Source organism: Elephas maximus, chromosome 19 (genome assembly GCF_024166365.1).
Source record: "Elephas maximus indicus isolate mEleMax1 chromosome 19, mEleMax1 primary haplotype, whole genome shotgun sequence".
Taxonomy (NCBI): Eukaryota; Metazoa; Chordata; class Mammalia; order Proboscidea; family Elephantidae; genus Elephas; species Elephas maximus.
In genome coordinates, this window is record NC_064837.1 from 71,485,011 (window position 1) to 71,510,802 (window position 25,792).

Below are 25,792 nucleotides of genomic sequence, written 5' to 3' on the forward strand. Positions count from 1 at the left end.
CACAAGTTCAGGAACCATCAGTCTGTTTTCTGATTCGCACTGACTTTTTCATCTTAAGGGGAAAGGAGAACATGCCACTTCCTACTCTAAGGTAAAAACTGAAATCAACTTTCTCTACAGCAGTCCTTTTAAGTAAGCAGTTGTCAAGGTCTCCCTGACCCGGGGAGGACGCCCGTCGACCCCGTCTGTGGAAGCTGCTCCCCCAGACTCACGACGAGGCACCTACCGGCCCGGGGGTGGGCAGGCAGAAGGGAGTGAGAGGGGTGAGGAGCGGCTGGGAGGACCCCAGTGGAAGCCGCGAACGTCTCCTCAGACAGGGATGCCTGCGAGGACCAAGCTTTCCCGTTAGGGCAGATCGATCTCCCCGCTGGAGGCCCGGCCCTTCCCTTCCCCACCCGGGGCAGAGCCGGGCAGAACCCGGGCAGCTAATCCTCCGCTGGGGTTCAGGGACCGCAGAAGCCAAGGGAAATCAAAGCCGGCGAGGGGAGCCCGGCCACCGCGGAGAAAGCCGACGGGAAGAGGAAGGGGCCGGGTCGCGGGCCGCCTCCCCACAGGCCGAGGCCGGTAAATCTGCTGCCTCATCCCGGCGCCCCGCTCCCGCCCGGCCGCAGCCACTCACGATGCTCTCGGCCATGGCGGCCGCTCCTCCCTCCGGGCTCGAGCCCCGGGCCGCCGCCGCCGCCTGCCGCCCCGAAGGCCTCGCAGTCCCAGCCCCGGCCTCAGCCCCGGCCCCGGCCTCCCTCCGCCGCCGCCACCGCCGCTCCAGCTTCACCCGCCGGGCCTCCACCAGCGCCGACGTCCCAGCGCCTCGCTCAACTTGCTCCCCCCAGCGCCCAGCCCCGCAAACTAGGTTCCGGCCCACCAACGGCTCGCACATGCGCAGCGCGGCACTGGGCCAGCGGGCGGAGCCGTACCGCGGGGCCCCGCCCCTCTCCCTGCCTGGCCACGCCCCGGCCCGCGGCGCCCAGCTGCGTGAAGCTCAGCTCATCACGCGACGAGGAACGATTTTGAAAGATGGCGTAATTTTTTCCAATGACATGTGCCCGTTGTTAAAGATTCTAGCAATGCGGAGAAGTCCAACGAAGAAACAAAAGCAAGCATGCGAAATCTCACGCAGAAATAATCATTGCTGGGTTACATCTGGGGAAAATAGTGTTCAAAACATGTGCTATGTGCGTATAAATAGAGGAAGGTTCAGGGAGGTGAGATCACACCTATTTTTTTTAAAAAAAGTATTTCCCCTGAATTTGACATAAGAAAAATAAATGAATCTAAATGTAATTTGAGATAAATGTTTCTTCCCCACGAGCGGTATAATATTCTAAAACATAACTATTTTTTAATATATAATGAGGGGGAGCTTCATGGGCTGGTGACCTGGGCTGCTTAGAAGAGCCTGGTGCTTGGTTTCATGCTCTGCTGACAACATCTTGAAATTCTTAATAGTTATTGAATAAGGGCCTTGCCCCACATTTTCATTTTGCACCTACTGGCTGATCTTGCCTATACTTGGTGGGGGGAAGCTATGAGAGCTTGTACATCAGTGTTCATTGGAACACTGTACACAGGAGCCAAAACATGGAAACAATTCAAGTGTCCTTCAGCAGACGAATAGATGAACAAGATGTGGTCTATCCACATGATGCCACAATACTAAGCCATAGGATAAACAAAGCCCTGATACATGCTACAATATGAATGAACCAGGAAACCACTATGCCAAGCAAGACAAGCCAGACACAAATGGACAAGTATTGTGTGATCCCACTTATATGAGGTATCAGAATAGGCAAATGTTAGAGACTCAAGTTTATTAGGGGTTACCTGGGGTGGCAGGGCGGGTGAGAAGGGGGAGTCTTAGTTTAGGGGGCACTGAGTTTCTGTTAATGGTGATGGAATATTCTGGAAATGGATAGTGGTGATGGCTGCACAGCATGATGAACGTACCAACGTTTACTGAGTTGTGCATGTAAAAAATGTTGAATTGGCAAATACTTTGTTGTGTATATATTTTTACCATAATAAAACAATTTTAATTTATAAAACGATTACCATAATAAATCAAAAGCTCATTGCTTTGGGCAAATGTGCCGCGAAGGACCTCTTTAAAGTGTTGAAAAGCAAAGATGTCACCTTGAAGACTAAGGTGCCCCTGACCCAAGCCATGGTATTTTCAACAGCATTATACGCATGTGAGAGCTGGACAAAGAATAAGGAAGACCGAAGAAGAATTGACACCTTTGAATTGTGGTGTTGGCGAAGAATATTGAATATACTCTGGTCTGCCAAAAGAATGAACAAATCTGCCACAACCAGAATGCTCCTTAGAAGCAAGGATGGTGAGACTGCATCTTACATACTTCAGACATGTTGTCAGGAGGGATCAGTCCCTGGAGAGGGACATCATGCTTGGTAAAGTACAGGGTCAGCAGAAAAGAGGAAGACCCTCAATGAGATGGCTTGACACAGCGGCTGCAACAATGTGCTCAAGCATAGCACTGATTATAAGAATAGCGTAGGACCGAGCAGTATTTCCTTCCGTGGTACGCAGGGTCGCTGAGTCGGACCAACTCGATGGCACCTAACAACAACAAAACAATTTTTAAAAAGTTATGAAAACCTCTAAGAGATTAAAATCTGCGTTTGGTTCAATTTCAAATTGTCTTTGCTTATCTCCCTTGCTGAAAGGGCCAGGACACTGTTACTGTCACTTCCTTCTCTTCCCTCACTGCTTCGTTTCTTTGACACTCATTACTACTACAGTGTCAGTGTTGATGATACCTTCTGTTCTATGGCCTCGGTTGCAGCAGTTATTTGAACTTGGCTTATTCGTGCCACCAACAGCCATTTACTAAGTGTCTACTTCATGCGTGGCATGTCTGCATCCTGAGGAAAGGGCAGAGCAATCCCTGCCTTGATGAAATTTACCAGCAGGAGCAGACAATAAAGAGATCAGCACATAAATGTGTAATGTGGGATAATGAGAAGTGCTATGCAGACCACCAAAGCAAGGAAGGGGATGGAATGATGAAGCTATTTCAAATAAGATGGTCAAGAAAGACCTCCAAGAGGTGAGGTTTGTGGTCCCAGATGAAGGGACCTATGCAGGTACAGGATGGGGACATAGCAGGTATAAAGGTCCAGTGGTGTGGGACGTGTTTGGATGCTCTGGGAACAACGAAGGGGACAATGTGGCTGTCAGGCTATGAATGAGGAGAAGGGTAGAGCTGAGTAAGGAATAGCCACAGTGGGCAGAATGGCCTGTGGATCTTGTTTTGTAAGCATGATGGGAAGCCTTTGGAGGGTTGAGAGCAGAGGAGAAATGTGCTCTCTGTTATATCTTAGAAGGATCCTTCTGGAGGCTAAATGGGGAATAGATGAGAAGTGGCAGGAGGACAAGCAGGGAGACCCCTGAGGCAGCTAAGGTCAAGAGGTGGCTGGTTCCAGAACAAACACTGGAGATGACAGGATTAGCTGATGAACTGGGCATAGGAGAAAAACAAAGGGCTGAACCAAGGTTTTTGAGACATATGAGTGGAAATGGAGCCGTTCAACAAGATGGGGTGGCATCTAGGGGAGCCAGATGTGGAGGTCTTGACACTGGGGGAAGAGGTTCAAACGAGGGACATGTTTTCTGCGATGTTTTGTCGCAGCCCAACAGTGTCAAAGCACAAAGAATTATTTTGACAGCACACTTTGAACAAGGCCCATCTCATTTGCAAGGATATCATAGTGCTCCAGTTTCTTACCCAGACAACCTAGAGTCAGTCTTGGCCTGTTATTCCTACTGGAGTTAAGGTTATTTCCTGCTTTCTCTTATCAAATAAAGGGGCTGGCTGTAGGGGAAGGTCCTTCTTGTCTCTTTCAGCTCCTAACGCTGTTGTTAGATGCTGTCGAGTCGATTCTAACTGACAGTGACCCCATATGAGAGCGTAGGGTTTTCTGGGCTGTAATCTTTACTACAGAACTAGATCAACAAGTCTTTCTTCTGAGGAGTCACTGGGTGGGTTCAAACTGCTGACCATTCAGTCGGCAGCTAAGGACTTAACCATTGCTCCACCAGCACTCCTTGTAGCCGCCAGCGATCCTTGGCCTTCCTGGGCTTGTAGATGCATCTGTCTCCGCTGCGACATGGTGTCTGCCCTCCCCCTGCATGAGTGTTTCTCTATTCTGACCTTTATATGATTTGAAAGTGATTACCTTTAGGATCTACTCCATCCCCTATGGCCTAATTAGCATAACAAAAGAAAACCCCCATTTCCAAACAGGGTCATACTCACAGGAACAGGGTTTAGGACTCACATTTCTTTTGAGGGAGACACAATTCAATCCACAACACTGACAGAGCAAAGCTGAGGCCCCCCCCTTGCTGGGCCCTGCATGGTGTTCCTGAGGCCAGCCCCCAAGTACCCCAGGCACTGGGGTTATGCAGAGACCAGGCGAGGACTCAGGTGGGCAAGAAAGACCACTTGCATCTCTATAGGCCAAGTCTGCTGTAAGCCCTAGAATGTGATGCCTCACATGATCGGCCTGTGACCACTGTGTCTGGCAGAGGCTCCAGAGAGGCACAGAGACTGGAAGACCTGCCCTACTCTTGGGCTAAGGGCTTTCCCTTCCGGTGGAGGATGGAGAGAGGGGAAATAAGCCCCCTGCTTGGCCAGGTGAGCCGCACCCCATCTCCTCACCAGGGTTGGAGATGTTCCGAAGCCCCAAATCCCTGTGGGAGGTGGGGCTTACTAACCAGCACAGTAACTCCCCACTCAGCATCCACCCAAACTTTAAAGGGTGACCCCAGCCTTGCCCTTAGATGCAGCAATGAGGTGCATCCATGCTGGGGATGGGCCATCAGGCCTCCCTTGTGCCCTCCCTGGCCCCCTCTGCCTGTGACACCCCCCTTGGTCTTTTTACTCTGCCTGTCCCCACTCCCACTGATGCTTCTCTCAGCCTAGCTCAGATCCCTGGGCAATGACTCTGGAAGGTCTCCCCTGTGGCTCTGGGTACCATGTCTGGCTCAAGATTTGAGAAGGAGGGAAGGTGACTGTTCTCCTGGCCAGCCTTGCCTTCGTCCATGCCACCCATCACCTCTGCAGCATCCGTCCTGCCAGCCTGGCTCCTTAGCCTGACGTTAGCACCCCGGTCTGACCTTGACATTCCAGTGTGAGCTTGGCACACTGATCTAACCTTGGCACCCTGGTCTGACCACGGCTCCTACTTACTGGTTGGGTTTGGCTGATAAACCACTCTCCTCTCCTCTGAGTTCAGAGGGAAGGAGCCATCATCCTTGGTCCAGGAGTCAGACAGATGGTGGAAGCTGGACTGGCGGCTCTGGCCAAGCGCAGGGCCAGCACTTTCTAATTCTCCCCAGGTCAGACTCACTCACTGGCAGAACTAGACGCAGGCAGGTCTCTCCAACAGGAGCAGACAGAGACAGGTAGTACAGGTAGGGGCATTTGGGGCACGTAGGGGCAGGCAGGGCAAGGCTGCATCTCTCCCCCCGCCCCCGGCACAGAGGAACCTCCTCCCACACCTGCAGGCAGGTAGGGTGGGAAGGAGGGGCTGAAGATTTAAAACCGAGATTGTCCATTGAGGGGGTCAAGTGGACCAGGCCTGTGGCTTCCCCAAGCCTCAGCAATCAATGACCTGCTTCTCTGCACTGAGAGGGGAGATCGAGGCCTCCACACCCCAAAGAACACCTCTTTATTACTTGCAATTGGTGTGGCCAGCTCCAGGGCTTGGCTGAGGTCACACTGAAGGGCAAGGCAGGCGCCACCATGAGGGCCCTGTGTCCTGCACAGCCCCATCCATGGGTGCCCCTCTCCCTGCCCTAGGAGCCTCCTGGCAGGGCCCTGGCCCATCCCTCTCAGTGTCTGCACTCAACGGTACTCAGTCGTAGGGCTAACTGGGCTGGTTTTGTGTTGGGGGGGAGCAGCCTATTTGAACTTTTAGCCTCCAGGACTGGGATGGTAAATTCCTGTTCTTTCCCTTGTGGTGTTTTTTGTCATAGCAGCCCTAGGGCACTAAGGCAATCAGAAAGAGTGGGATTTGTGGGGGGTGGGGGGCGTAGATTTAGGGAGCACAGAGCGGGGGAGGTGGCCTCAGAGACCCTGGACAACAGGGAGGTGTGGCCTTCAAGCTTGTCCTGCTGGGCTGGGTCTGAGTCCTGGCTCTGGGGCCTGTGGGCGTGTGGGTCTCCTGAAGGTGGCAAAGACCACCCCTGCTGCCCCCGCAGGCTTAAGGAGACTCCATGTGAAGCGAGCAGCTAGGAATGTGCTCCTTGCCCTTCCTGCCCTCTGCTGTGTGACGCAGGATGACTCCAGCCCACCTGTCTGGCCTGCCCGTCTGGCCCATGCAGGCCCAGTGCCCCTTCTTTCCTGCGTGGAGGCACGTGGCCGTGGAGCTATGTCTTCCCCGACTTTGAAGCAGGTCTGCTTGAGTTTGTCTGTAAGTGCCTGCCGTGTTGAGCCTGTTGGGGTCACCAGAGGGCCCTCACCACTCAGGAGAGGAGGTGGGAGCTGACCAGGCTGCTCGCCCCCAACACAAAACCAGCCCAGTTAGCCCTACGACTGAGTACCCTTGAGTGTGGACACCGAGAGAGACGGACCACATCGGTTCCTTCTGGGGGCCTGTCTTAGTCATCCAGTGCTGCTGTAACAGAAGTACCATGAGTGGCTGGCTTTAACGAAGAATTTATTCTCTCACAATCCAGTAGGTTAGAAGTCCAAATTCAGGGCACCAGCTCCAGGGGAAGTCTTTCTCTCTCTGTTGGCCCTGGAAGAAGGTCCTTGTCATCAATCTTCCCTTGGTCTGGGAGCATCTCAGTGCAGGAACCTCAGGTCCAAAGGATGCTCTCTGCTCCCGGTGCTAATTTCTTGGTGGTATGAGGTCCCCCCATCTCTCTGCTCGCTTCTCTCTTTTATATCTCAAAAGAAATTGCCTTAAGACACTATCTAATCTTGTAGATCTCGTCAATATAACTGCCACTAATCCATCTTATTACATCATGGTGAAAGGATTGACAGCACATAGGGAAATCACATCAGATGACAAAATGGTAGACAATCATACAATCATGCAATGAAATCATGATCTAGCCAAGTTGACAGGTATTTTGGGGGGACGTAATTCAATCCATGATGTGTCCTCTCTCCTAGCTTCAGGTGTCTGCTGGCAGCCTTGGTGTTCCTGGGCTTGCAGATGGGTCCTCACCTGGCATCTGTCTTCCTCTGTGTATTATGGTCCTCTCAGGAAGGATTAGGTTTAGGACCCACCCTACTTGTATGACCTCATTAGCTTGACAAAAGGAAACCCTATTTCCAAACAGGATCATGTTTACCAGTACAAGGGTTGGGACTTGCACATCACTTTTTGTGAAACACAATTTGATCCATGATACTGGTCATCATGGGGTCACACTGCTGAGGTCCCACATCCTTCCTTCCCCTGCAGGATGCTGTGGGGTCAGAGCTACCCCCCTCCACCAGCAGCCCACCCACTTCCAGCAGCCCACATCCATCACCCCAGAAGGACCACTTGAGGGCCTGGGACAGCGGCTGCTGTCCTCCAGGGGCCAAGCACCAGTCCTGGAGGGATGGCCTTCGAGGGAGCCCAGTCACCTACCTCCCTGCAAGGAGCACCTGCTTCAAGTACCTGGCCTTCCTGTCCAACTTCCTCTTCTCCCTGCTGGGCCTGCTGAGCCTGGCGACTGGGCTCTGGGCCCTGGCTGTCAAGGAGCCTGTAGGGAGTGGCCGGGGGTGTGCCTTGCCTGCAGACCCCATGCTGAGGCTAGCTCTGGGGGGGCTGGCCGTCAGCGTGGTGAGCCTGGCAGGCTGCCTGGGCGCCCTTTGTGAGAACACCTGCCTTCTGCGCTGCTTCTCCGCCGGCCTCCTCGCCTTCCTGCTGCTGGAGGCCACAGCCAGCGCCCTGGTGGTGGCCCTCTAGGGCCCACTGCAGGATGGCCTGGACCACGCCCTGCACATGGTCATCACCCACTACCAGGACAACCCAGACCTGTGCTTCCTCCTCGACCAGGTGCAGCTAGGGCTGCAGTGCTGTGGGGCTGCCTCCTACTGGGACTGGCAGCTGAACCCATGAGGTGGAGAGGGCGAGGGGCCAGGGGAGGGGAGGACTGACCACACTCAATCACTTGTGCTTACACACTAACAGGCTCACATGCACACATGCTCACACAGACACTCACCATACACACTAATCTCACACACACAGCACACGTATGCCCACTCACCAATCTCACACACTCGTGTTCACACACACGTGCTCACATACACGTGCGCACACTTTCATGTGTACGAACTCACTAACCTCACACTCACATGTGCTCACACACTAGTGTGCTCACATGCGCAAATGCTCACATACATGCACACTCACTAATCTCACACTCACATGTGCTCACAACACATACACACTCACCAGTCTCACACACTCATGTGCTTACACACATGCTCACACACACTCATGTGTACACACTAATCACACACTCACATGTGCTCACATACTAGTGTGCTCACACATAGACACTCATGCATACACACTCACACGTACACACACACTCTCACGTGTGCTCATACGTGCACATATTCACACACACACTAACAGACTCAGACTCACTGCTCCTGCCATGACCTGCAGACCATCTGGAAGCCCCTGCCAGGGCTACCCTTCAGCCCACCCTCTCTGAGCCAACTCTGTGGCTCAGACCCATTCCGCAGCATCTGCCCGGTGAGGTGGGCTTACTGCACTCCTCATCAAATGCCTTCCTCTCCCCTTCAGCTGTCTCACTAAATATTTATTTCTTTTCCTGCCAAGACAGCTACTAAAATGCAGAGGGCCACCATGGGTGGGGTACATTATAGAAACCTGGGTATCATATGAGTACATGTATGTGCATGCCTGTCCGTGTGCAACCATGCATCACGAGTGTTCATGCATACATGTGCATGTGTGAGCACATGTAAAGTGTATGAGTGTTCCTGTGCACACATGTGCCTGTGTATGACCATGGAAGTCTAAAGGCGGGTAGGAGGCTCTTACGATCGTCAGGCCCCAGAGCAGTCGCCGCCCCCCTGGACTGACGCTTTATCCACCTGCATTGCAGGTACTTCAACTGCAGCTCCGCCGGAGTCCAGGCCTGCAGCCTCCCTGCTTCTTGCTGCATAGGCCCCGGGGAAGATGGCGCCTCCATCAACACCCAGTGTGGCTCCAGGGCCCTGCGTCTGGGCGAGGCTGCAGCTGGGAGAGTGGTGCACCTGCAGGGCTGCGGGCCACGCCTGCCTGCGGTGGTGGCTGCACCAGAGCACCCGCGCCCCGGGTGGTGGCGCCATAGCAGTCATGGTGGTCCAGGGCACAGAGCTCCTGCTGGCTGCACAGCTGCCGAGCACCCTGGCCAAGCTCAAGGGGGCAGCAGAGGACACAGGGCGGAAGCCCAGCCAGCTGCCAACCCAACCCGACTGCGCTTCCCCGTCCCTCCCAGGAGCCCGGGTGAGGGCATGAGTGGCCAGGCCGGGATGGGGTCTCGGCTATAGGCCTCTTCTCTCACCCAAGAAAGGTTCCTGATCCTGGGTGCTATGCACTTGCACCTCTGACACCTGTGCTCTTCACCTGCGTGCATACCTCCCCAAAGCTCCTGTCCCCAAACAGGCTGCCACCTGCCCAGGTCTGTCGCCCCCGTGGTACACTCCGACAGCCACCTGTGCCTCTGTCTGCCTGCACTCTGGCTTCTGGAAACATTTGCCCTCTGTCCACTGACTTGCCCTGCCCACACATTTGCTGATGCTGCTGCAGGCAGGCTGCATGCCGACCCCAACCTCCAAAGGTGCTGCCCAGCCAAGGTCGGCTCCCAGGCAGTGGGGAGGGGGAGGCCAGGATTCAATCTGGTCCCACCCCATAGGCCTCAACCCATGGTTCCCACCCTAGAGTCTCCATTCTCAACTCTAACCCTCAGGACCATCCCAAGGCTCCACCACCCACCAGTACAATGGAATGGTAATTCCTTCCTGAGAGGGTGGGCAGAGTCAGAGGCCACTGTGGACTGCCCTGGCAGGAGGAGGGGGACCGCCTTCCTTTTTGGTCCATTGAGGTGGGTGAGGGTGAGGCCCTGCCTATCGGGAGGGACAGGGTGCTCTTTTTTTGAGGGGGTTAAATTTTTTATCGAGATGTAGCATTCACACAGTAAATTACGCCAATCTTAGATGTCCAGTGTGGAAAATGCTCACCTTGTAAACACCTGTGGTGCCATCAGCTAACCAAGCTCCAGCCCCCAGACCCCCTCATCCCGTCCCTGTGAATCCCCCCAGGGGAACTGCTGCTCTGGCCCCGTTGCCTTCCATCTGCATGGCCCACAACCACACAGAGGGTCCTCTCGGGGGTCTCGTTTAGTTGCTGCCTGTGAATAGACCGGAGTGGACAGAACCAGTTCATGTCGATGAGCATGCGGGTGGTTTTATGGTTTTAATTGTGTCCCCCAAAAAGATACGTTGAAGCCCTAACCACCTCTTGCCTGTACCCACGAATGTGAAGTTGTTTGGAAATAGGATCTCTGCAGATGCCATCAGGTAAGAGAAGACCACACTAGACGAGGCAGGCCCCTGTGAGGAGGCCACGCCAGACGAGGTGGGCCCTGGTGAGGAGGCCACGCTGGACGAGGTGGGCCCTGGTCCAGAGACTGATGTCCTCATAAGGAGGAGACACACAGATGCAGAGGGAAGATGCCATGTGAGGGAGGACACAGTGATGCAGTCACAGGCCAAGGATTGCCAGGATCCACCAGAAGCCAGACTGAGGTAGGCAAGGATCCTCCTGGACAGCGACACCCTGAATTCCGATTCCTAGCTCCCAGAACTGTGACAACGCACTTCTGTTCTTTCCAGTTGCCCACTTGGTGGTGTTTTGTTACAGTGGTCACCAGGCACAGACCCCAGTCACGGCCAACATGCTTCTCTGCTGCTCCCGCCTGCCCATCGTCTCAGGCCCAAGGCAGCCCCACCTTCACTGTGGCCTTCTCTGGTCCCCCACATGCTCCCTCTTCTTGCTAGCACTGATGGTGGCCGCAGGGCTAACCCTCAGGGAGTCAGTAGGTCTGCCAACCTCGAACATGCACATGGCCTGGCTGTGTGGTGCCAAGTCGTCATGGCTAAGGCTCGGGGAGGGCTTGTGAGCCGAGGGGCTTCCTTCCTCCTCACCTGGCCAGTCCCTGCTGCCCCAGTGCCTGCCCCCTGCACCTTGTCCACATGCGTGGCTCTGTGGAAGGTCCCTGCCCAGGGTCCTCCTGTGATTCTGTTCCACTCATGGCACACCTCAGACTAGGGTGGGCGGCAGCTAATTTTATTTCGAAACAGACACAGCCCTGGGGACCACGCTGGGATGATGGGCGATGGAGCGTCCTGGCTTTCTCTGATGCTCCAGGCCCCTGCCACCCCCTCATCTGACCAGGTGGACCCAGGCCCCCAGCTACGAAGAGCTGGGTAGGGAGTGCCCAGAAGGCTGCCCCCACTGTCCAGCCACAGGAGGGGGTGGGTCTGGGGTCTACCACCCTCTCCTGAGCATGGCCTGTGGGAGACCTCCATCCTCAAGGGCAGGCCGAGGGGTGGGCCAGTGCTTCCAGCAGTAAGCAGGGCCTGGTAAGGTGAGCAGGTGTGCTGCAGGAGTATGGGGCCCTGGTAAAATGAGTCCGGGTACCGGAGGTTGAAGCCTTGCTCTGGTCTCTGAGCATGATCTAGGCCCCCGATCACCTGGATGGTGAGGTGCTGTCCTCTGCGGGATTCCTGATGGGCAACAGACCAGGCAGCAGGGCAGGGCCGTGGGCCGGGGCAGGCACTAGATGATGCCATACTGGGCCAGCTCGTGCAGCTCCAGGTGGTTGAAGGCCTCCCACGGGCAGATGACCGTGATGTCTGCGGGCAAGGCTGGGCATTGGGAGAGGTCCCTGGCCCAAGGGCCGCTCCCCCGCTCAGGGCCCTGCTGTCCACAGCCCAAGTGGGGACCCAGAATTTCCAGAGGTTGAGAGGTAGGTCGTGGACCAGGGCCCTCCTCCGGGAACACGCCAGCTCCCAGGGAAGGGGTTGTTGTCCAGTGGGCTCCCTGCTGGGGAAGGGGGGTTTTGCTGGCAGGGGAAGGGGACAGCGAGGGCTCCCCATTCTTCCCCAGTCCCCTCCCCCACGGCCCAGCTCTGGGTGGACCCGTGGATCGGGAGGAGTCTCACTTCAGTGAGCTCTGAAGCTTGGTGTTGGCAGAGGAAATAAAGGTCTGCCTGGGGGGCTGTTCCCTAAGTGAGCCCCAGGGCAGGCAGGGGGCACCGGGCCTTGAGGGCCGTTGGAGGGAAGCGATGGGGCCTGGAAAGGGGCAGACATGCCAGGCACAGTGGGGGTGGCGGGGAGCCAGGCCGTCATACCTGTTCCCAGGCCTTCCATGCCGGGGATGTCGTCCCCAAACCTGCAAGGACACAGCAGTCAGAGATGGCACCGGGTCAATGGCCCAAGGCTCAAAGTCAGGACCCTCCTCAGATCTCAGGCACCAGGCTCTGCGTCTCCACGCCAACCTCTGGCTACTTGGCCGGGCCAGGGCACAAAGGGACCCTCCCGCCCGGAAAATTGTGGGGTGAAGGGAAAGGGGAGTGACACACCCACATGTGCACAGCAGGTGCATGTGGAAGACTGTGGGGTGGGGCATGTGGGTGTGTGGCTATGGTGAGCATAAATCCCTGAGAGTGCAGGATGTCTGCGAGTGTGCTCTGGGGTGTGTGTGTGTGTGTGTAGTCATGGCAGTGAGGTGTGTGTGCAGACAGGTATCAGCGTGGGTACGCGTTTTCCAGACCTGCTCGGCAGTGGCATCTGGAGTTAGGGATAAGAGCCCGCCTAAGCCCTTACAGTCCTCTCATCCAAGAGAATTGGAGACCTTAAGACAGACCCTGCTCAGGCCCTTCCCCCACCCTTCCCCCCCCCCCCCGCCCCGAGGCTGCAGCAGGGAAGCCAACCCAGTCCCCACTGGCTGCCTCAGGGTGACCCTCATCCGCCCCCCTTTCAGAAGTGCCCCTTCCGCATCTCTGCTTACCCTTGAACGCCTTTCTTGGGGGGCTTGCTCTTGAACTGCCTGGTTTGCCGCTGCTTAAATTTGGGGGGCCCTTTCCTGGGGGTAACAGGCCCCCCAGTCACCCTGGTGGCTGACCGAACTTCAGCCTTTGGCGGCTCCAAGTTCATGGCGAGGCCGGTGGGGATGCTGCAGCGACCCTGGGCTTCTGAACTCCCTCAAACAGGGGGCTGGAGGCAGAGCAGGGGAGGGTCTCATCAGCCCTCCCTCCCGCTCCACCCCTGAGGCTGCTTCCGGGGGTGAGGAGGGCTCAACCCCATGACACAAGGCCCAGGCCCTACCCTCCCTCAGCCTGACTGGACAGCAGCCCTACCAAGGGCCACCTGTCATTGCCACTGGGGCCCCCAACACTCTCCTCTCCCTCATCTTGTCTTCCTAGGAAACACCCCAATTTTGGGTGGCACACATGTTGGGCGCCCCCCTGCCTCCCACCCTCTTCCATCCCTCCACATCCAATTCCTGCCACTTCTTCCTACCTCCCCTTGCAGGGACCCCCCCCCCAACCCCGGGCACCTTGCTCATCTGCTTCCTCCCCCTGCATTCTCATCCCAACCCCCTTGCGACTGGGGGTCCCTATGGAATAGCCTGGATCCCTGCTCAGAGCCTTCTGTGGGCTCCTGCCGGGTGGAATCAGGGCCAGAGGCCTACCCGCCTTCAGGCCTGCATGGCCTCATCTCCCCTCCCTCCCTCACCCAAGGTGGGGTACACCCCTCCTGTCCCTCCCTCTACCCCCCAACTTGTCCCTGCCCCTTTAGGCCTCAGCCCTAGTGTCCCCTCCTCAGAGACGCTGTCCTCACCCCTGTGGCCATGGGTGTCCCCAGGCCCTGACCTTCTCTGTAGCCGATTTCTCAAGTCACCTGGTCTACTGCCACGGCCCTGCAACTGTTTGTGCCTTCATTGCTTTGGTGTTTACTGTCTGCCCTCCTGGCATATACGTGCCTTTGGCACCCAGGGGCTGGGACACGATCCTGTCCGTCACAAGGGACATGCGCCACACGGGCACCCAACAGTGTTGATGAAGTGCAGGTGCCTGGTGGGGGCATCTGCTGTGTGGTGGGGGAGTTGTCTTGGAATGACCCTGAGATGTAGCCGCACCCTCATGATTCTGTATCACAGAGAAACTGAGGCTCAGGGGGCAGGAGGAGGATCGCGAAGTGCTGAGCTCATAGGGTCCGCTCTGCTGGGGATGCCCAGCTGTGCTTCTGGGCTCCGGGCACCCTATCACGGCTGAGCAGGGCCCTGCTGTCCTGCCAACGAGGCTGGAGTCCTTACACACCCTGCACAGGGTGACCTCTCCTCCCCCTCTCCCCAGGTGCCCAAAGCCCCGGCAACCTTGCCCACGGGCAGCTCAGCTTCCTCTAAGCCTATTAGCACCAGAAAGAGACTCCTAATACCCCAGGGGGCTGCTGGGACCTTACATGCTGCCAAAAGGTTCTAGGCTAAGCACATGACACAAACATGCCCCCGGCACTGGATGCTCTAGGGACCACCTTGTGGGGTGCCCTTTCCTGCCCCTCTTGTGGGCAGATACCCGACTTGCCTTGGGCACCGCCAGCTGCTTGCTGAGACAGATCGGAGGCAATGACAAGTGGCCCATTCTGGGAAGAAAGGCTCTGGGTGTGCCAGCACCTGGGATTCTTTGACCCTGCCATAGCACCTTTCCTCCCTAAGGCTCAGCCTCTGTCCCCAGGACCAGAACCAGCTAGAGGAGCCAGGGCTCATAAGTCAGAGCACATAGGTACCAAGGCAGATGGCTGTTCAGACCCCGAAGCACCTACCCCTCACCCCAGATGGTCAAGGCCAGCCCAGCTGATGATCCAGCCCTGGAGCCACAGGCTGTTGGGGCAGCTCTGGGCCCTGATAGACTCCTAACTATCAGAGGCTGTCCCCATGGGCTGCCCTACCCCAGCTGTCCTGGAGCTGGTCCCACACGAGAGCAGGTGTGACCTGAGGCTCCCAGACCAGCACTGGTCGGAGAGTTGATCCAGGACAGCCCAGCTGGCCAGCTGGGGCATCCTCTGAGAAGGAAGAACAAGGTGGACCTCCATAGACCCAGGCCTCCCATCAACCCCACCCTCAGGCAAGTGGCCCCTTGCCTGCGTCTTCCCACTCTCCCACTACTGGGTAAGTGGCTGCCAGCAAAGTCCCAAGGGTAGGCACTACTCACCAAGGTCTCGAAGGTCTCAGGGGGCCACAGGGTGCTGGCCCAGGATTTATCCTGCTTTGGGCTTAATCTGATTAGGACTCTGCTTGCTGACTCAAGTGGATGAGGTTGCCAGGGCTCCACCCACACACACCCTGCTGAGGTTGAGGGGGCTGGGGAGCAGGGCAAGGAGAGCCAGAGGGGAGGGGGCTAAGGATAGGGAGAAGTGTGGTCTGAACAGCTGGAAAGGGGTAGAACACTGCCCCTCTGAAGGCACCAGTCAGGGCAGGAAAGGGCACTGGCTGTTGTCTCAGACCTCCCCCTTCCCTTTTGGTCCCCTGAACTCTGAGGACTCCGATTTCATGGCCCTCAAGGCCCACTTCAGTCTGGCCACAAATTCTTTGGCCTTATCTTTCATCCCTCCCTCTAGCTCAAGGTGAGAGTGTGGGGGTGGTGTCCTGGGGGTGGATGGGCAGGGGGAGGATGGGAGTAGGGTTCTGACCCCTGTGGAGGTGTGGGAGGTGGTGTCTTGGCCCCCAAGGGAGCCTGGGAGGGGCCATGGGGACTAGCAGAGTGGATGTGGAGGGCAGTGTTTGGTTCCTTCTCTCAGGCTCAGAAGTGAGCTTTTCTCTCCAGGTCAGTGGCCTCAGGCAGCCCTGATGGTCAGACAGACACTGTGAAATGCTGTCACTCTGGTTCTGCCTGCACCATCATCCCTGGACACAGACACAGGAGCTAAAGAGCCTTGTTGTTTTCTGTAGTATTCAATTAGTACAGCAAACTCCTGAATTTATCTTCTACCCACTGGACCACCCCATGAGGCTCAGATGCTCAGCCTGCAGGTTCTGAGTGCAAGGAAGCCTCCTTACATGAGGTCCTCCCTGAAACCACGTCCAGGGAGGAAGGAGGGAGGCTCCAAGCTGAGCAATAGGGTACAGACCCCAGCTTCCATAAACAGTGCATTTTCACTGAAGGGGCCAGGGCGCACATAGCCCCCCATCATCTGTCCTAAATTGTGTGACCAAGAGCTCCGGAACTGGGATAGGACCAGCTCTACACCTCCGACAGAGATGGACCCTAACCAAAAACCAAACTCATTGCCGTCGAGTCCCCTTCAACTCACAGGGACCCTTTAAGACAGAGAGCTGCCCCATTGGGTTCCCAAGACTGTGACCTTTACGGGAAGCCCTGGTGGCGCAGTGGTTAAGAGCTTGGCTGCTAACCAAAAGGTTGGCAGTTGGAATCCACCAGCCGCTCTGTGGAAACCCTGTGGGGCACTCCTACTCTGTTCTTTAGGGTCTTTATGAGTACCAACAGAATCAATGGCAACGGTTGGAATCTTTACAGGAGCAGATGGCCACATCTTTCTCCCACTGAGCGGCTGGTGGGTTCTAATCGCCGACCTCCCAGTTAGCAGGCGAACGCTTTAGCCATGCGCCACCTGGGCTCCTTCAGAAATGGGGAAAACCAAAAAAACCAAACCCGTTGCTGTCGAGTCAATTCCGACTCATAGCGACCCTATAAGAGGAGAACTGCCCCATAGGGTTTACAAGGAGCGCCTGATGGATTTGAACACCCGTCCGTAGCAGCCATAGCCCTTAACGACTAAGCAATCAGGGTTTTAGAGCAGTAAGGCGGCGGGACCTTTCCGCTCCCCCGAAAACGATCTGCACTGACTGGACCTGGCCTGTTGGGAAGGATGAGCCCCGAGAGCCAATGAGAAGTCCGGAGGCGGGGCCCGTCCAATGAGCGCGAGGCGGGGGCGGGCCCTGCGTTGCCACGGCGCCGAGCTACGGGTGCCGGCGGGGGAGGGCGGTGTCGGCATGTGTCTCCTGTTAGGGGCCGCGGGCGTCGGGAAGACGCTGCTGGTGAAGCGACTGCAGAATATCCTTCCGCACCGGACGGGGGGCGGGTGTGCGGTGCGCGGGGTCCCTCCGCTCGGCCCCGCTCGGGTCCTTGACCGCACGCACAGCTGAGCGCCCATGACGGGAAGGGCGACCTGGGGGACCCTCCCCCGACGCGGCCCACGGTAGGTGCCACCCGCAGGTCCCTCGCGATGGGAGCCGTCGCGGTTGCCGAGCGCGTCAGGCTGTTGAGGTGGATGCTACGCCCAGCCTCCGGGGAGGCGTGTGGGGTCTCCGCGAGGAGGCCGCCCCCACCGGCACCGCGGGGCGCTCTTGCCCCCCCACCTCCCCCTCCCGCGGGGCGCTCTTGCCCCCCCACCCTCTCCCTCCCGCGGGCCGCTCTTGCTCCTCACAGTTGTCCCCTGTCCCCAGAGACCCCGCTGGCTGGCCGCTCACAAGACGAGTTCCCCTGAGGACGGTGGTGCTGCGGCCACAGCGTGGAGGGCAGGTCCCTGGCAGCACCTTGAGTCTCCTGTTCCACTCTGCCTCAGCGGAGCCCTTGGAGAGAGGGCGGTTTGGGTTCTGATCCCGGTGCAGAGTGCTGGGCAGGCTCTGCTGAGGATTGACGAGGAGAAGCCTCTTATCGATCTCCTTGTTTCTCCCGCAGGTGGGCACTAACCTCACCAACATCGTGGTCCAGAAGAAGATCACCATCAGGGAGCTAGGGGGGTGCATGAGCCCCATCTGGCCCAGTTACTACGGAAACTGCCATGCTCTCCTGGTGGGTCATGACTCCTGGGACTTCCTCTGGGCAGTAGGGTTCTTTCTGGCCTTGCCTAGCCCAGGGCCTTGCTTTGCCTGCCACAGGGTTTGGATCCTATGATGGCTGTGGTAGGCGAGGCAGCGAGTCCCATGTGGGACCCAAGCCTGGTCTCCACTGTGCAGGCTCCAGAGCTACACTCGCAGTGGCTGGCCCAGGGCAGTGTTTGGTCTCTGCAGACGGCTGTCCCTGCCTCTCTCTGTCTTGACCCCCTGGGTTTGTATGTTCACATGTGACATGTGTATCTCTCTGCCCTCATCCTGACAAGGTTTGGGCCCTACATTCCAGACCCTTAGAGAACTGGTGGCCACATGAATGGAGGCTTCCGTGGAGGGGAAGGCAGAAAGAAGGGATACCAAGTTACCCCACACGACTCTTTTTCCTCTGCTTCTGCCTGTTACGAGAGCCCTCGGTTATGAGTCACCTTGTCTTGTCTTCTGGAGCCAGGGCTGAGCCCCGGGGATCCCCAGTGTGGGCGTTCCTGATCTCTCCTTTCTTCCCCAGTTTGTGCTGGATGCCTCTGACCCCACACAGCTGTCTGTGTCCTGTTCGCAGCTCCTGGGTCTCCTTTCAGCAGAACAACTTGCAGAAGCATCTGTCCTTATACTCTTCAATAAAATGTGAGGGTCTGTGAGCTGAGGGAGGGGGCGCCCCAGGCAGAGCTCCTGAGTGTAGCCAGGGGTTGGCTCTTTAGGGATGGGGTTTGGCTGGGGGCTCTGGGGCAGCTGCCGGTCTGACTGGTGCTGCTTTTATCACAGCGGCCTGCCCTGTTACGTGAGTGTGGAGGAGTTGAAGTCATTAATGAGGCTCCCAGATATCATCGCCTGTGCCAAGCAGAACATCACCACAGCGGAAATCAGTGCACGCAAAGGCACTGGCTTGGCAGGGGTTCTGCGCTGGCTCCAGGGCACCCACAGAGCCAGCTGTTGACGGCCAGGTGGGGCGACTTGACTGGCTCGCTCTGCAATGGGGCTGAGGGGGATGCTGCCAGGGCTCCAGGGTTGGTTCTTATAGGGGCAGAATAACCCGTATGAGCCCGAGAACTTCATTCTCTGCTGAATTCCCGTAACAGTGTAAACTGAGGCACCCACTATACAGACGCTCCAAACACCGAGCCTCGGCGTGATGCCCCTGAAGAGACCATCCCTGGGACTGGGAATGGAGGACAGGCCTGCTGGGCTGCTCACCCTGCTTGGGGGTACCATCTGGGGGTTGTAGGGTTTGCCTGCTCCTGGTGGGAGCCCTGCTGAGCTTTCCCCAGGGGGCTTGGGTGGCACAGCACTGAGACCTGGCCTCACAAGCTTCAAACTCTGAGTGTCTTGCTGACGACCAAGATGGATAGCCTGACATCACAGACGGAAATGAGAACCTTGTGCTCACAGGCTCGTTGGTTCACGGAAAGTTCAAGTCCCTCCTGGGTCCAGGCCCAGGAGCCTTGGCCTCAGGTTCAGAGGAGGTCTGTCCCCGTGGGCGCTTGAATGTGTCCCCCCGTGGGTGCTGTGACCTTCATTTCCACTGAAGCAATAGGTGGGAGAAGTCCTGTGATTGGTGTGTTGGTTTCCCGTGGCTGTTGTAACAAGATTCTCAGACTAGGTGGCTTAAGACAACGGAAGCGTATTGTTTCACAGTTCAGGAGCCAGAAGTCTGAAATCAAGGGCATTGGGAGGGCTGGCTCCTAAAAGCTCTGAGGGGGAATCTGTCCCAGGCGTCTCTCCAGCTCCTTGAGTTGGCAGCGTGACTTCCGTCTCTGCTCCGTCTTCGCGTGCCCTGTCCTCTCATGTGGAAGTCAGACATGGGATGAAGGGCCCACCCTAATTCAGGATGACCTCATCGAGGTCCTTGATAATCCCGTCTGCAGATAGGGTACCGGTCACAGATGCCAGGGGTTTAGACGTGGGGGGCCAGCATTCAACCCTCTACTCCTGAGTGGGATCCTGAGTTTTACAGAAATTCCTTTCTTTGTTTCTAGCCACATAAGAAGCCTAGGCGTCCGCTCCCTCTCCTTCCCCACACAGCCACCAGAGGAGCTGGCCCAGGGCCTCAGCTTCGGCACACTTTCTGTTCAGCCTGTTACTTAGGGTGCACCCTTTTCAAGTGGTGGGTTCTACCTGCTTGGGAAGAGCTTGTTGCATATCCTACAGAGGTGACAAGGGCTCCAAGTTCTTCTCTGCCCACCTGTAGCTGTACGCCTTGCAGTGCGCCCCTCTGGGGAGGTGGAGGTATGTTGGCTTTTGCTCCTGTCTGAAGGGTTCCATGTTTCTTCTTTGCTGGTCTTTTCTCCAGGAAGGTTCTGGATTGACCTTATACAGTGCAGGGCCTGGGCCACCGCCAAGTGCAGCCTTCTCAGACAGGCCACCTTGATGTTGGTATGCTGTTCCACTCCTTACATGCCACTGAGCAGCCACAGGCGCACATGGACTTGGCTTCACTCGCGAGGTCCTTGTAGATGATTTCACAGACAACCTGGATTCCTGAGTCTTGGCTCTCAGACGTTTCCCAGTTTCGGTGGACTTCAGCAGAGCCTGGTTAAACTTAAGTTCTTGAAGAATTCCTGTGAACTGGGTGTCTTCATTTTCTCGAGCTGAAGGTATAAGAATCCCAGAAACAAGGTTAGCACTGGGCAGTCATGAGCCTGGGGCCCTCCCACCATATCCCTGGCCCTCACAGCTCCAGCAAGGCGAAAGTACCCTCAGTGCCGAGCTGAATCACACGTGGCCCTATCTCCCATGTCTCCTCTGGGCTCACCGTGGACGTGTTTAAAGCAGTCATTTCCCAGTGAGGCTGGTGCAGCTGGCAATGGTGACTGAGCTGAGATACCCCAGCTCTTGGTGCCTCAGAGGACCTTCTGAGTCCCCTGTATCCCGGCCTCCCAGGACCTGGCAGTGACTTGGGTCCCCAGATGCCCCAGCACCTAATTCCTGTAGAGCATGGGGTTCTTCACCTCTGAGAACACTGAAATCCAGCCTGCCGCTGGTCACTGCGGTGGTCCCACCCTGGCCAGCGCCAGGACATAGTCTTCCCTCAGCGGACCCTGGACATTGGTGTGGGGCCTGCCAGGAAGGGGAAACGGGCCTCTGTCCACCTCGTTTTTCCTTCAGGGCATAAAAATATGGACCCAGAGCAGATTGTAAAGAGGTGCCCAGGTTGTGGGCTAGAAGACGGACAGGCAGAGATACACAGGTATTTAAGGATGATGATGTATAAGGTGTGTTGTCTCCACACTCCAAGGTGACAAGCTTGAGCTGGCCTGCCTGCTCATACTTCTCAAACAGCTTTGAAAAACATTGTAGCTCTTCATAAATGTCTTCTCTGAAGAAGTCCTTGGACACGGGTCCTGGATGAATCCTGAGAACGTGTCCTGGACCTAGGGAAGAGTGGCCTGTGGTTTGGGCAAGGACTGCGGGCAGCAGCTTCTGTGGGCAGGCAGAAGCTCACTCAGAGGTGGCCAGGGCACCAGGCATTCCCACAGTGTCTGGAGGGTACTGAGACTCAGAACCTTAGCAGATAGTGACCACGGGGACCCTTCCATCATTTGAGGGGTGCTGGCCTGGCAGGTCCCGGTCACATTGCGCATAGCCAGCCGGAACCTGCACTTCCTGAATCCCTGGGTCCTTCCCTGTCTAGATGGACTGACTGGAGGCTTGCTGATGCTACAGTGCTGACTTGTACTTGGGTTGTGGGATCACGGAGATTGGTGAGGACAGTGGCCGCTCTCTCTAGAAAACAGCCATCCACACCACACGCCATGCTCAGCTCACTGTGTCAGGGCTGAATCCGAGGTGGGGGGAGCTTGGGAATCCCCCTGCTCAACCCTAATGGACCCTGCTGGGGTGCAGGCTGTGGACCTGGGCAGGAGTATCACCAGGTGCTGGAGGGAACCGATGGAGGCCTGTCTGAGAGAGGGGACAGCACCTCTCCAGCTCAGCGGCTCTCAGGCTTCAGCACCTACAGTCACCCAGGGAGCTCATTAAACTGCCTGGACCCGCCCTCAATATCTGACACCATAAATTGGTTGGGCCCAAGAATGGACATCCATTCTGGCAAGTTCCCCAGTGTTGCTGGTGCTGCCGTCCAAGAAGAACCAGCTGGTGCAGTCAGACATGGCACCCCTCGTGGACCCTATCCTCATGGACCCTTGGTGCAGTAACTGAGTGGTCAGGGACAGGGAGTGCACGGTGCCCGACTCCGTCCTGCGTCCCCAGCTGTGCTGAGCCTGAGTGTGTAGGGGCTGAACAGGGTGTACCCGCTCCAGAACTTGTTTCTTTTGGATTCCCCAAGGTAGTTGAAAAGGTGTGAAAAAAGAAATACTTGCTTTTTCTGTACTTTTCCTTCACTTTCAGAGGTGACCTAGAAGAGCAGAAGTGACTCGGTGGGTGAGGGCCTCGGCAGGCCCAGGCTCTGCCCCATCGCAGGGTCCAGGGCAAATGGCCACCGGATCCCCATCCTGCCACCTCCTCTGGATCTTCCTGCACCCCCATCAGCAAGAGGCAGGGCAGGCATTCTTCCCTGACCAGCTGTAGGGGCCTGGGGTTGGGGCCACCATGAGTGCCATCCCGAGTTGGGGTGCTCAGGGGCTCACCCCACCTTCCCAGGAGGTCCAGCTGCCCATTCCAGGGCTGACAGCCAGAATCAGGCAGCTACCGCCCCACCTTGGCCAGGGAGAAGACAGGCCGGGGCCATTCTTGGCCGCATTGAGGGTGTGTCTTTGTTAACGAAAATTCATCCAGGAGATTATAATTCTGGTCTAAATACTTGTATTCATAAGGACTGAGGCAAAGGGCAGTCTAGCAGTGTCCCCAGTGTCCTGTGGGCTAGGGGAGTGGGAAGGGTTGTGCCCTGCCCTGGACTAGAAGCCGTGGCCCCTGCCCGCTCCTGCCCCCTCAGCAGTGCCCTGGCAGGCCTCCTGCAGGCCGTCCCTCCTCTCTGTCCTCTGGACTCTTACCTGGGTGATCACACAGGCTCAGGGCCACTTTCAGGAGTGCCCTGTGGGAAAATGAGAAACACGGGCTAGTGGAGGCCAGCAGGGGAGGGCACTTCCAGGGAGGACATGGAGGCCCTGGGGACATGCGAAGTGAGGCAGAGGTGTGGTCTCAGGAGAGCGTATCCCACACCAGAGGTGTGGTCTGAGCAAGCGAGGGGTTGGACGTGCTGGGGTGCAGAGGGGAGGCTGCTTGGGCAGAGCCTTGGCTGGACCCAGGGCAGTGGAGGAGGTGAGGGCAAAGGTGGTGTGTAAACTGTGAGCGTGGGCGTGCATATGTGTGAGTGTGCTTGGGTGTGTGTACATGATCATGAGAGTGCAGAGGTGAGTGTGTATAGGGTGTGTTTTTAGGGGTAAGTGTGCACTGAGTTTGGTGTGTGTAAATGTGTGTTTTGGTTATGTGTATGAGTGTGTCTGGGGGTGAGTGAGCAGGGAATGTGTGCCTGTGAGTGGGGGGTAGTGTGTTTGGATTTTGCGTGGGTGTGAGTGTAAGCATGGCCGTAGGCTGCGTTGGGGCAGGGGTGTGTCAGAGGCTTTGGGCCCATCTCCCAGGGGAAGGACCTCAGAGAACAGCCCGAGGTCTGCCTAAACCGACCCTGACTGCAGGCAGCGTGGCACCCACCAGCACCTCCTGCAGGACAGGGAGTTGTCAGCATCTGCCTTCTGCTGCCCCCACCGCCTGCAGGTTGGGTGTGCCAGGTCTGTTCTGACGCTGACCTGGGTCGAAGCCATCAACGGGGCTTTGCCTAAACTGAAGCTCACCCCAGGTGGTCTGAGCTCATTTGCCTGGCATGTACCAGGGTCGCAGGTTTCTAAAAGGCCTCAGGGGGTTTTGAGGTGCAGCCCTTAAGCCAGGCATACATCAGGGACACCCCTTCCTCTGTGCACCCAGCTCACCAGTGTGACACCTGTCCCCCCACCCCAGTTTGGTGACTGGGAGAGAAAACACCGGCTTCCCTGGGAAGCCGCTATTACCAAAATTTGTGGGCACTGGGTGGGTTCTGCCATGCAAGTGCAAGGGTTTGTGTGTGTGTGGATATAGAAGATATCACACATGCACACACTCGTGCACATACATATTCACACATGTACGTCAACCTTCATGGCAAATCGACGCTCCCGGAAGTTGTGCTGTGTGATCCTTGGTGTGCCCCCTGGAACACACCCTGGCTACTCCTAAGGCCCCCTCCCTAGTGGAGAAACAGAGCCCTGCAGAGACAGGTGCCCAGCACCTAGAAGGTGCCACCCAGGCTTTGAGGTCAACCAGCCTTGGCTGGACAGAGCAGGCTGATCTGCCCTCCAGCGCCTCCCAACCACTTTTAAACCTCCCATCACACTGTCTCTTCCTCTGTCAACCAAGGCCTTGGATTTGCTGAGCTAACTCAGGTACAACCTGTTAGGATGCCTAACCCATGGTAAATGTCTGAGGCCCTAGTTCTCCTGGGATGGGGGTGGGGATCCCCTCAGTGGCCCAGCAGCTTTGGGGGCAGATGCCATGGGCAGGGTGCTACTCACCGAGTCCTGGCCCTGGGTCCTAGGAAGAGCTTATGGTTCCAGGGGCATGTGACCTGCAGATGTGGGCTGGCTCTCACAGGCCTTCAGGAAGAATGTTCATTAACCAATGTCGTACCTGCTCAGGAGCTGATTACCCAGTAAGCAAGTACTTACTAATCTGTAGTGAATAAATTCATGTGGTTTTGAGACAGAGACTCAGAAGGGGGGGGTGGGCAACAGAGACATCACGATCTGAGAACACCCTGTATAACCTCAACTGTTCACCCACACCACCAGAAACAAGTCACTTAAAAATATCAGTCAAAACCCCTGGGGTTGTTTTTCACTTCCTTAAAGTTGTTTTTCAGGAAAACCAGATCAGACCAGAAAAAGAAACCTGCATGGAAAGGAGGAAAGGTGACCGCTCCCTGACCCTAAGGCGGACGCACTACAACTAGGTCAGGGGATTCGAACCATAGGAGCGAAAGACTGCGCAAGGGCGACATCCCACTGCTTCCTTCCTTGACCTCAACTCGTGCGCACACTTGATTTCCCCAACCCCACCGTTTCTCCCCGAAACGCTGTGAATAAAACAAGGTCCTTCCCGGCTAAAACTCTTTATAAACCCTAACCCAGCCTGTGCTCAGGGAGACAGGGGAGGCCTTGCCTAGGCCCTTGTCGTCTCCGGTGGCAAGCCGCCTATGATAAACCTTTGCCTGGGTGGAAAAACTGGTGGATTTCTTCTGACTGTTCTTATTCAGAAAAGAGACAAAAACCTGACAGATTTTCTCTGGTAACAGTTTCACCATGCCATTTACGTGAAACCCACATGAAACCGTTCACTAGAGATTAGTGAGCACAAGTAAGACCGTGCTTACCTTGCTTACTAGGTCATCCGCCCCTGCCAGGGACTGTAAATTTGAAAAGAGGCTATGATTCTGTAGGAAGGTGCTGTGGGGTTGTGAGAGAGACTGACGCCAGCCATACCTAGAAGCAGAGTCTTTGATGTGAGAAAAGGTGAAATTGTTCACTACAGATTAGTGCTTACCTTATCAGGTAACTGGCCCTGTGTATCCCCCTCCAGGTGTCCTCCACAGCCTGTTTGGGGGCAAAATGTACGAATCACTGGCCCCATAACCACAGGTATCCATAGAAATTTTTCCCAGGAGAGAGTGACGACACAGCATAAGAACCCATCCTGCACGGTTGGTGGGTTTTCGGGAAGTGGTCCTTTACTCATGGCTGGAGCAGCTGTGACCTGAGGGACACACAGTCCTCTTGACCCCCTTCCTTCCTCTTGTGATCCATCTCACTCTCCATTGCTGGTTCATCCTCATCGCCACACACTCAGCCTCAGGGGCCCGGAACTCAGCTCATGGTTACCCTCACTCTGTTGACCCTCTGTTAAGGTC

The 25,792-nt window shown here is 56.5% G+C and overlaps 4 protein-coding genes across 9 annotated transcripts in view; 2 read left to right on the forward strand and 2 right to left on the reverse strand.

Moving 5' to 3' along the window:
• The window catches only part of NPLOC4 (NPL4 homolog, ubiquitin recognition factor), a 65,460-nt gene extending 64,666 nt beyond the window's left edge, over positions 1-794 (reverse strand). The window contains exon 1 of the mRNA XM_049859311.1: positions 620-794. Coding sequence (XP_049715268.1) covers positions 620-634 — 15 coding nt within the window. The 5' untranslated portion in view covers positions 635-794. The remainder of the gene's footprint in view (positions 1-619) is intronic.
• TSPAN10 (tetraspanin 10) lies at positions 633-9,510 on the forward strand. Its single transcript, XM_049861381.1, is given in 4 exon segments — positions 633-1,019; positions 7,447-8,084; positions 9,113-9,287; positions 9,289-9,510. Coding segments are annotated over 4 exon segments (1,422 nt in total).
• Positions 9,511-11,378: 1,868 nt separating this feature from the next.
• On the reverse strand, positions 11,379-17,792 carry PDE6G (phosphodiesterase 6G). 2 transcript variants are annotated; one of them, XM_049860914.1, is made up of 5 exons: positions 17,502-17,792; positions 15,269-15,454; positions 13,066-13,271; positions 12,407-12,447; positions 11,379-11,909 (listed from the first exon to the last, which is right to left on the reverse strand). In XM_049860914.1, the coding sequence occupies exons 3-5, from the start codon at positions 13,209-13,211 to the stop codon at positions 11,833-11,835; spliced, it is 264 nt and encodes an 87-aa protein (XP_049716871.1). In that variant the 5' UTR covers positions 13,212-13,271; positions 15,269-15,454; positions 17,502-17,792; the 3' UTR covers positions 11,379-11,832. The 2 variants fall into 2 exon arrangements, with proteins under 2 accessions (XP_049716871.1, XP_049716870.1); XM_049860913.1 differs by lacking the exons at positions 11,379-11,909; positions 12,407-12,447; positions 13,066-13,271 and having other exon boundaries at positions 15,275-15,454.
• Positions 17,023-25,109, forward strand: LOC126062896 (ADP-ribosylation factor-like protein 16). 5 transcript variants are annotated; one of them, XM_049860909.1, is made up of 7 exons: positions 17,047-17,128; positions 17,215-17,273; positions 17,756-17,869; positions 18,413-18,528; positions 18,667-18,845; positions 18,981-20,005; positions 20,192-25,109. In XM_049860909.1, exons 1-5 carry the CDS (start codon positions 17,068-17,070, stop codon positions 18,836-18,838), a joined length of 522 nt encoding a protein of 173 aa, XP_049716866.1. In that variant the 5' UTR covers positions 17,047-17,067; the 3' UTR covers positions 18,839-18,845; positions 18,981-20,005; positions 20,192-25,109. The 5 variants fall into 5 exon arrangements, with proteins under 5 accessions (XP_049716868.1, XP_049716866.1, XP_049716864.1 ...); XM_049860911.1 differs by having other exon boundaries at positions 17,023-17,128; positions 18,667-20,005; XM_049860907.1 differs by lacking the exon at positions 18,981-20,005.
• Positions 25,110-25,792: the final 683 nt, after the last annotated feature.